Source organism: Orycteropus afer, unplaced genomic scaffold, assembly GCF_000298275.1.
Source record: "Orycteropus afer afer isolate SDZICR_OR568_19922 unplaced genomic scaffold, OryAfe1.0 scaffold00538, whole genome shotgun sequence".
Classification (NCBI taxonomy): domain Eukaryota; kingdom Metazoa; phylum Chordata; class Mammalia; order Tubulidentata; family Orycteropodidae; genus Orycteropus; species Orycteropus afer.
The window spans coordinates 1,005,469-1,016,101 of record NW_006922125.1 but is presented as its reverse complement, the minus strand read 5'-3'; the positions used below and the strand labels follow the sequence as shown (position 1 = coordinate 1,016,101).

The 10,633-nt window shown below is 41.9% G+C and overlaps 1 protein-coding gene across 1 annotated transcript in view; it reads right to left on the bottom strand.

Annotated features, from left to right (window-relative positions):
- Positions 1–10,633, bottom strand: part of ENOX2 (ecto-NOX disulfide-thiol exchanger 2) — a 102,598-nt gene that overhangs the window by 37,422 nt on the left and 54,543 nt on the right. The window contains exons 5-7 of the mRNA XM_042782944.1: positions 6,121–6,354; positions 3,963–4,175; positions 2,170–2,276 (exon numbers count right to left, since the gene is read on the bottom strand). Of these exons, the coding sequence (XP_042638878.1) occupies positions 2,170–2,276; positions 3,963–4,175; positions 6,121–6,354 (554 nt within the window). The remainder of the gene's footprint in view (positions 1–2,169; positions 2,277–3,962; positions 4,176–6,120; positions 6,355–10,633) is intronic.

The window sequence follows — 10,633 nt, the reverse complement described above, 5'->3', positions numbered from 1 at the left end:
ATAGAAAATCCCACCTTGGAGTTTACAAAGACTTATGGGTAGAAAAGCCACACTAAGTAATATACTACACCGCAGAAACATACAGCTCTCGTCAAGTCATGCTGGCTGCATACTTTATCCTCATTGTTCTGACAAGGAAGCTCTGCTATAATTTTGGGTGAGAGGATGCAGAGTTCTTAGGTCTCTATAATTAAAAAAAAAGAAAAAAAAACAAACTCACTGCCTTTGAGTCGATTAGACTCATAGCAACCCCTCCTTGGGTTTTCAAAGCAGTATCTCTACGGAAATAGATTGCCCAGTCTGCCTTCTGAGGAGTGGCTGGTGGGTTTGAACCACCAGTCTTCTGGTTAGCAGTCAAATGCCTTAGGCACTATGCTACCAGAGCTCCTTAGTTCTCTATAGACCTCAGGAAATGTGCAGCTTACTAACATTGTTGTTGTCATGTGCCGTTGAGTCTTCCCAATGGTGTAAATAAATTATAATATATTTTAAAATATATGTGTTCTTAAATAATTTAGTGGTTTTTTTTCTGATTCTGAGTTCTTTAAAGCAATGTCTTTTTTTAACTGCTCTAAAGTCATTTACCAAAGCTAAATATCATGCTTTCATTAAATAGTTTTCCTTGTTTTTTTCTCTATCATTACTATTAAAAGTCCTACAAAATATGCAATTTACAAAATAATTTAAAAAAACACTGTTTATGCATCTCTTAGTTCATTTAATACTTTAAGACTGGTTTCATTATTATGATTTAGTATTATTTCCAATTTACAGATGAAAAAATAGAGATTGAGGAAGGTTGAGTACATTGCTCCAAGTCACCCAGCTATAACTTGTCAGAGCTGAGATTTGAATTCACATATGACCTCACGTCCAATGCTCTATCCACTACATCACATCTATTGCGAGGCTCACATAGGTGGGATAATGGATACGACAGTGCCTCTGTAAAATGTAAATGCCTTAAAATGCTATTCAGATGCTTAGGAATATGATAATCTGTACCGACAGATGCAAGAGGACCGCTGCCAGACTGGTAAAACCCACTGCCATCAAGTCAATTCCACTTCAGAGTGACCCCGGAGGACAAAGCAGAACTGCCCCATAGGTTTCCAAGGCTGCAAGTCTTTATGGAAGCTGAATGCCTCATCTTTCTCCCACAGAGAGGCTGACAGGTTTGAACCACTGACCTTCTGGTTAGCAGCCGGATGCTTTATCCACTATGCCAGCTCCTGACTGCAAAGAGGACTAAGAACTGAAGTTGAGTCAGTTGCTGCATAAATAGACTGATAGTATCAGGGCTGGGTAAAGAAGTTGCCTTTAGGAACAGCAGAGTTTGAGGCATAGGTCCCACCACTGCCAAAGGCACATAGGTGAAAACAAACCTCCTATATTGGCTTTTAATCTCAGATTCAGAATACCAAACCAAAACCAAACTCACTGCCATTGAGTCTGATCCAACTCATAGTGACCCCTCCTGGGGTTTCCCAGGTGGTATCACTATGGAATTAGATTGCCCAACCTTCTTCTGAGGAGTAGCTGGTGGGTTTGAAATGACAGCTTTCTGGTTAGCAGTCAAATGCCTTGGGCACTACGCCACCATTGCACATATTCTAATATTATGCTAAAATGCCACTTTGGCACAAACAGAAAGCTGTGTATCAACCTTAATCTGAGATCAGAATCCTCTGTTATCTTTAAAGATGCCACCTATGAAGACACTGAAAAGGTGTGATAAAAGCAGCTCAGCCACTGCAGTGCTCCAGTGTTAACAGCAGGCAGCTTCCAGCCTCAACTGGCAAGGCACTCTAATCAACGTAAGGCAGCCCTGATACTGCTCGCCCGAGAAACACAGGTCACCGATTATTACTGTACCCCAGACTAGCCAGCTTAGAGAAGTAAACTTACAGTTATCCCAGCTACAATTTCACTACTGAGGTTTCCACCCAGCCAAAGGCATCCAAGGTAAAGTGTAAGCATTTATTACCCTTTTGGCAGCAAGTGGTCTGGGCACAGTGACAGGCTATAGAACATGTCTTAAAGTATTTCATTAGGGCCTTGTGACCAGGGAGCTTGGCACTATTTAATGCTGGCTAAACTCCAAATCAATAACATGTTAAAGGAAGAAACTGTCCCCCTGAGGGGCTTCCAGAGAAAAAAGTTACCAACCTCAGCTTGTTTGCACCAAACGCTGATGTTTTTACGCTGGGCTTTTGTGAAGTGGTCCCAGGCCTTTTGTTTGGAGGCGGAATGGTACACAGCCATGATCTGCTCAACTGCAGCATCCAATCAGCAGTTGGATCAGGCCAGGGTGTCATCCAGGGATGGCAAAAGAGAAGAGAAAAGAAAGAAAAGGGAAACATCAGGCATGCTATATCTTCTTGTTATGACAGGATACGTGACAGTAGTCATGCTTGGAAAAGGCTGTGTGTTGGGGTACCATGATCCTAAAGGGAACTCAAAGGCAGAGACATCAAGACATCAAAGTGAACACCAGAAACTCTGGAGTGAAATGGTGACCAAAGATACAATGCAGGCTGTCTGGACTCACTCAGGCAGGTGAGGCAAGAGTCATAGCCAATGTCTATTGACCCCGCATAGCATTGCAGCAAGCGGTGAACTGCACCAGCCCTTTCTCGCTCTGGTTCCTTTCATCAGCTGGCCCTTCACAATGAGCCTGGATGCTTCACTTCACCAGAATTCAGCCTTGTAGTATTTGGAGATATATTGAACCAGGGGCATCAAATTAAAACCTAGGATGGATTGCATCTATTTCAAGTCTACCTAGATAGACTCGTTGACTGGGGGAATATAACTTTGATGGAGGAATACTAGGCAAATGCAGTCCTAGAGAGTATTTTGCAGGGTTGCTTCAAGTGTTGAATGGAGAACAGTGTACAGATATCCGAGGGCCTTTATCCTACCTAGTTCAAGAGGGGAAGCCTAGACATGACTCTTTTGGAAAAAGAAAAGCAGGATGAGAGCCCCTGGCCGGGTGTTCACAGTAAGAAAATGCAGAGGCATTCTTTCTTTCTTGATAGCACTGTTTGTACCCTGTCTTCTGTTGATTCGAGGATTTACATCCCTGTGATGTTTTGCTGCTCTCTTTCTACTTACTCTGAAGTCCTGAAGATATGTGCTTTCTCCTCCTGCACTTTATGCCCACAAATACTTGAAAAATAAAAATGGAAAAGAGAACTCCTCCTTAATCCCAGTTATGTATGAGTCAAGTATACTATATGGGAAGAGTGGACCTTAATTGTTTAAAAGCAAAATCATAAAACTGTACCCTTATTCTTAAGGTGAATACAGTTTCTTACTGAAAAGATGTAAGTGTATAGTTCTATAACATAGTGAGCACCAATATCACTTGAGAATTTCTCTGTTCTGTCTCAAATATTTAAGAGACCCTGCAAAGGTTTAGAGCCGTACGTCTCTTTGAAAATGGCCATTTCAGTGGCTTCCCACTCCCTGGCATGGTGTCTGTGATACCCAGCAAAGGAAAGGCAACAGAAATACAAAGAGCAAATTTGGTCCCCAGTCAATCCCCTTGGGAAACATAGTTGATCACTAAAATGGAGTACCTAAAAAGTGTATTACGTGATAATGATCCAAATCTGAAAAAAAGCTAAAAAATGCTTCACCAATGAAATCTTAAATTTTCCACTGAGACTCAGGGTTTCTGGAGAACAAGAAAAAGTACAATGTGCAGGACTGTGGCCTATGTGTTAGTGTTTCTAAGGAACTGAAGCAGAGACGCTGGAGAAAATGAAAAGAGGTGATGCCTCCATGCATCCTGTGGAAGTGGACCTTGGGAATTTGGCAACATCAGGAGAGCACAAGGCAGAGGAAGAAAGCCCTGCCCATCACACAGGGATGGCTCTGTAGGCCTGGGCTGCTGTGGTAGAGAGTGGTGACTAAGTGCCCTGTCAGCCTCCAGTAGAACTCAGACTTCCACTCACACTGAACAAGAATTCCAGAAAGGGCCTGTTTGAACTTCTCCTTTGCTTCTTCCATGTCTTTCTCGTGGGCAGCTTTCTCATTCACCAGGCGGCGCACGTGGCTGTTGGCCGACTGGATCATGGAGTAGAAGTTGTTGGCACTGCGACGGTTCACCTCTCCTCGCTCAATCCAGGTTAGCAAGGTCTGCACGGCTTCAGAGAACTTGGAGTCATCTGAAAAAGAATTATATTTACAATCATCAAAAGTAACTAAGTTGTAATTTATTTCCCCCAAATGCTGGCGGGGAGGCCACCAGGGCTTTTGGGCAGTGGTTGTGAAATGAATTGCCGAGGAAGAGGCCACACACACACTTACTTGCACCCAGGCAGCAGAAAGACAGAAGGGAAAGACTCAAACAGCAGCCAGATTGGTGTGGTCTGTGAAGAATTTCAGAAAGAAGATGGTTTCTTTCTCCCTTAAGATAAAAGTTTCTTTACCAATATTATAGCTTTCACATACTGCAAATTTCTTCACCTGTGTGTGTGTGTGTGTGTGTGAATGAACAGTGAGGGAACTTCAGGTTTCTACAATTCTGTGTTTCCGTAGGGAAAAGTAAACTTGAGCCTTGAGTTTACCTGAATTTATTTCATAGTAACTTTGTCCTAGAGCCATGGAATTATAGTGTTGGAAGGAGCCTTAAGAAAGAGTTATGTGATTAATTCTTAAGGTATAAACACATCTTCCATGTGACCTTTTATAACATCACTCTTGCATCCAATCCATAGCTCTAGGCCTTCTACTCAGCCGCAGTCACAGTCTATTGTGAAACAATTCATTTTATTTCTACATTTCTCCACAACCTGTTGTTCTTGCCTGAGGAACCCTCCAAGACGACAACTGCAGCTAGTTAGCTAGTTAGGAGTTATCCGCTGCTGTCTGATTAGTTAGCACAGCTCTTCCAACGCTTCTGATCCAGCGCTTGAGATAGACACTTACAGATCTTGCTGTTCGAGACCCCTCTGAGGACAGCCGTGGTGGAGGGCTTCACATCCTTCTGGCCAGAAACATCTATGTCGAGTGAAAGGTCTCTCATTGCATTTTTTTTCTTTTAATTTAGAACTTTTACTTTAATTTTCCACCAGTATGAAAAAATATTTACAGAGTTCAAATGGAAAGGTGTGTAAACAGTTTTTCCTTTTCCACAGTTGCCACTTGAACTTCTTGCCTGGAGCCCTTTGTTCAGTGCAGACATATAAGGAGACGTCAGCCTTTATGCTGATGCTCAGTTTTTGCTTTTCTCGAGGTCCACATAACAAACAAATTAATTTTTTTTTTTTATAAAAAAACTCAAATTGACTTGTTTGGTATCACGTAAACAGTTTTGGACCTGGCATCTTACCAAAGATTCAGCCTTTTCTGTTTTTCAAATTGTAATCATTATTTCTGTCTCTGTTCTGGACTCCAAGTTTTCTCCTTTTCTGTTAAAGGAAGACAACATTAATTCAAGCAAGGAAGTTCTGAAATGTGGGAATCCCTTAGGCTATATGGTGCAAACAATTGGGTGAAGGAGACCTATTTGGAAAGTGGAATTAGCAGCATCTTGCTAACTCTATAGCACAAGGAGCAAGGACAATTCATAGCATTAGTGCTGGGTGGGTGGAGTCAATAAGGTGGTGTTAAGTAAGTCTTTGAGGAATTTAAGAAGAATGTGCACTGTGACTATGCCTCTCTGCCCCCCCCCCTTTCTCATCTGAAAAAATGCAGACTTAACCAGAGTTTTCAGGGCTATATCAAGTCCTATCATTCTGATTCACTCATTTGGTTTATAATTCAAAGCTAACTTATATCCGCTAGGAAAGAAGGAGCACAGATTCCAAGTCCTGAGTCACAACTACAATTCTCTGACGTGAAAACGTGGGGAAATTGGTTTCTTCCTAGTCACCTAATGTCTGGAGAGAAAATGCAATCCTTCAGGACAGCGAAGGAGCAGAGACACAGGTAGAAGGGATACATTTCCTGGTTCTTGAGTTACTAGGTAGAATTCTCTATCTGCTAGGCTCTAAGTCCTTTAATGCAGAATTCAAAGGGTAACTGTCAGCAACACAAATATATATATTAAATTTCCCTTAAAAAAAAAAAAAGCTTCTTGTAATCACGAAGCTTGGCTGCTTTCTGTACCTTTCAGTTTTTCTGCAACGATGCTGCATTCGTGATCTGAATAGTGGACCACTGGGGGTGGGGACGGGGGGCGCAGTCTTTCCTCTTCCAGCCTTCGGCGGTGGCGCTCCTCTCTTGCTAGCATGCGCTGTTTACATTCCCACTCATACAGGTCATCTCGAGCCTGTGCAAAGTCAACGTGGAGCCGGCCTGTGTCCTTTTTGTCAGTGCTAGAGCCCAGGCGAATGCGGTAACCTAAGTTTACAAGAGGGAGGCAGAGAGAAAGGGCTGTGAGAGCGGCAGTGCTTCAGACTTACTGTTTTATGGCTTGGGTCCGTGTTGTTCTAAGGAGTTCCATTCCTCCATCTGCCACCTACCTCTGGCAGAGAGCAGCTCTGTGGATAATGGTATGAAGAATAAGCCCAAAAGGACTGAAAAGGTGGCCTCAAACTATGGTGTCTCGGGATAACTTCACCAAGATGGTCAGTCATACCACCACATAGCGTTTTAGTAAATTTTGAATGTATCAGTTCAGTAGTTAAATCCCTAAAATTGATTCCTAGATGCATCTGGCAACTCTGAATCATTCTGTTATAGAAAAGAAAATTAGATATGAGAGGGAGTGGTATGTGACCCAGGTGACATGTAGTTTTGGATCCTTTGGGGGCAAAAAAAGAAGTGTGACTGTGATAGAGTGGCACAGGACTGGGATGCATAAAGCCAGGAGTCAAGGCCCCACTTTCACATGTTTGCCTACCCAAGTATCTTAACAAAAAATGGAGGAACAACTGGGAATGCCAAGAAGCCACCCCTTGGTCTCTTTCTGGAATGGGTCATGGTGGTGTGGAATAGCATCTCAAGTGAGTCCATTGTGCATAGATTCAGGAAGTGTCACATCTCTAACAACTTGGAAGGTGAAGATGACATCCTGTGGGAAATTGAGAGTGAGTTGCCAGGAGGAGGGGAACCACCAAAAGAATGTGCAGCTGAAAGCGTGACTGAGAGCAACTGAAGGAGACATTAAGCAAAAGGAACTGTGATTGCAATGGCTGGGGAGGAAAACCTGCAAGAAGATTCCTGGCAGTGTGAGTGCAGAAGAAGCAGGAAAGGCCGTGGTGCTCCCAGCAGTCCGAGTCTGGACAGCAGCCTGTGCTTCCTGTCCTGGGGACACAGCCCGACCCCACATGCCTGAGAGTCACACACGTCTCAGACACTTGATCAGAGATATGGTTGCAGAAGAAACTGCTCCTGCCTCATTTCTTGGTTTGGAGATTGCTTCATGTGCCCATCAAAAGGAACCTGTAAATATGAATGAATGGGGGTCTTTTCTAGAGAAGAGACTGTGTGTTCAGCACCAACAAGTGACTCGTGGATGGGCACAACTCTATTGGTGTCCTTTCTGTGCAAAAACCCCTCAAGTCAGTGTTTTATTCTGCCTTTGAAAATGCTTCCAAGAGTAGAACCTGCACTCACACAGGTCAAGGCTACAGAGAAGGCTTTGTAGAAATGTGTCACTTATGTACACCTGCTATTTACATGTTTCCTCTTATGGAAAAACAAGATACTAACAATAACAGCAATAATAAAACACTCTGGCCTGGTGCCAGCAGATGGCTTTTCTATAGACAAAGTAGGTTAGTGTGGAAGACAGAGGTTAAAATAACTATGCTGTTTTATTTATATAAAAAAAGAAATGGAGGAAGAACATTTAAGTAATTTTTAAGTTTCAGGAGCTGAGCTAGATATTTCCACATATATTTATCATCTCATTTCATTTTCAGCACAATTTTGTAGAGTAAGCATTTTACAGAAGAGAAAACCAAGCATCAGAGAGGTTGGAGAGGCTAAGTGGCTTTCTCAGGGTCAAAGAACTAGCAGATGGTAGAGGTCGGGACTTGAATCCAGGGCGTTAGACTTTAAATCCATCACACTTTCAACAATTTCAACCTGCCTCTCAAGAATAACATGCAACAAAGACTTCTGCTTCTGGTCAAGATAGAGTACAGGACCAGATTTACCCTTATGCCTGAAACAACTAAATATCTAGGTAAAATTCAGGAAATAATTTTTTTTTTTTTAGGACACTGGACAATAAGGCCCTGAAGGACAGTGATCACCGAGAGGCAGGAACCTAATGAACTGATCTCTGAGGTTGCCTCAGCTTACTGCCTAGGCTGCAATGTAGGGAAGAGAACTCAGGTACAGACTAATGATCTCCCTGAGTGAAGGAGACAGAACTAAGATCTAGGGAGGCTAACAGAGACAGAGTCTGTAAGACAGAGTACCAGAAAGAAAAAAAAGCTGCAGAGAAAAACATCAGAGAGCTGTATTCTTTAGTTAAGTAATGATGGGTATGTGTGTGCATAGAAACTACACGAGGATTAGAAGGAACAGTCCCTGGAGCTCACACAAGGCTGGGAAGTATTCCTTTTCTCATCACCCAGCTACAGCAGGACAACTCTTAATTCATGGGGCACTGGATAGAGTACTCATTAGTGAAGGAAAACTACCCCTGGACTAAATACTGCTGTGGTCCTGTCTAACAAAGCAAGATCCAGAAGGACCAAAAGGTTTCCAAGCTACTTAACTGCATTGCATAACAAACTTTAAGAATATGTATAGGATTAAAAAATATCTGGTACCCAACAAGGTAAAGTTCATAATGTCTGGTATTCAATAAATATTATCAGGTATGCAAAGAGCAGGAAAACATGACAAATAAGAAGGATTTGAAAAAAAAAATCAATCAATCAAAAGAGATCCAGAAGTGATTCAGATAACAGAATTAACAGACAAGGACATAAAAACAATTATTATGATTGGGTTCCACATGTTCAAGAAGTTAGAGAAAAGACTGAACATATTAAGTTGTTGTTGTTATGTGCCATCGAGTCGGACCCTACTCATAGCGACCCCTTCTTGGGTTTCCAAGGCAGTACCACTACAGAAGTAGATTGCCCCATCCTCCTTCCAAGGAGTGGCTGGTGGGTTTGAACCGCCAGCCTTCTGGTTAGCAGTCAAGTGCCTTAGGCACTATGATATCAGAGCTCCCAAACATATTAAGTAGAAACACAAAATATTTTTTTAAAAAGTCTAACTTCAAGAGATTTAAAGTATAATATCTGTTTTTTTTTTTTTTAAATCACTGAATAGGATTGATGGCAAATTAGACACTGGAGAAGGAACAATTAGTAAACTTGAAGACACAGCAATAGAAACTATCGAAAATGAAAGAGAAACAGTAACTTCAAAAATTTAAAGAGCCTCCATGAGCTACAGGACAATTCCAGGGGTTTAAAATATGCCTAATTGAAGCCCTGAAAGAGAGAAGAGAGGGAAAGAGACAGAAAAATAAATTTGAAGAAATAAGGGTAGAAAATATTCCAAACTTGATGAAAAGTATAAACTCACAGAGCCAACAAGTTCAATGAATACCAAGCACAAGAAACATGAAGAACATTATACCCACGCACATCATAATCAAATGGCTCGAAACCAGTGATAAAGGTGATAGCTTAAAAGTAGCCAGAGAAGAAAAGATACTGTATGTACAGAGCAACAAAGATAAGGATCATATCATATTTCTTTTTGGAAACAGTGCAAGAAAGAAGACAGTGAAACAAAATCATAAACAAAAACTGCCAACCTAGAATTCTATACCCAGACAAAATATCTTTCAAAAAGAATATATCCTAAAGAGGTGAGAGAGAGTACATGAACAGACATATGTATACCTATGTTCATCGCAGCACAATTCGCTATAGCAAAGAGATGGAAACAACCTAAATGCCCATCAACAGATGAATGGATAACCTAATTATGGTACATGCACACAATGGAAGACTATGCTACATTAAAGAACAGTGAGGGATACGCAAATCATCTCACAATGTGGATGAGCCTGGAGGACATTATGCTGAGTGAAATAAGTCAACTGCACAAAGACAAGTACTGTATGAGCCCATTACTGTAAAAAGACAAAGAACGATTTGCTTGGGAAAGGGAACTCACTTTGTAGGTTACAAGGATGGGGAGGGAAGGGGAGGGATTAATATCGGGCTAGTTGGGGCCCACACACTGACGTGGGTAGGGAGAAGGATATATGGAAAGGATCTGTGACCACCATAATAACATTGGGAAATGGGAGGACACCGAATTGTGCACATAAGAGATAGATGACAGATGCTAATACCAACCAATGTGTCCACAATACTTGCCATTAACACCAAGCACCAGGCTACAGATAAACACATAAACACCTGAGAGGATCAGATGGGAGTCAGTGAACAGGAGTATACTCTAGACCAAGGATAGATTCAGCAGAGGCTAATCTTGCACAGACACCAGTGATAAAAAACACCTGAAATCCTTACAGAAACAATAGAAGACAGACACAGAGTAATCCCTCACAGACAACCAGACACTATGGGAGAGAGATCCAATAGATCTACCGTCTCAGGACCACAGTGATGGGGGACACCAGACTCAATTGGCAAAACAAAATACATAAAAGCATTGTTCCACATCCTACATT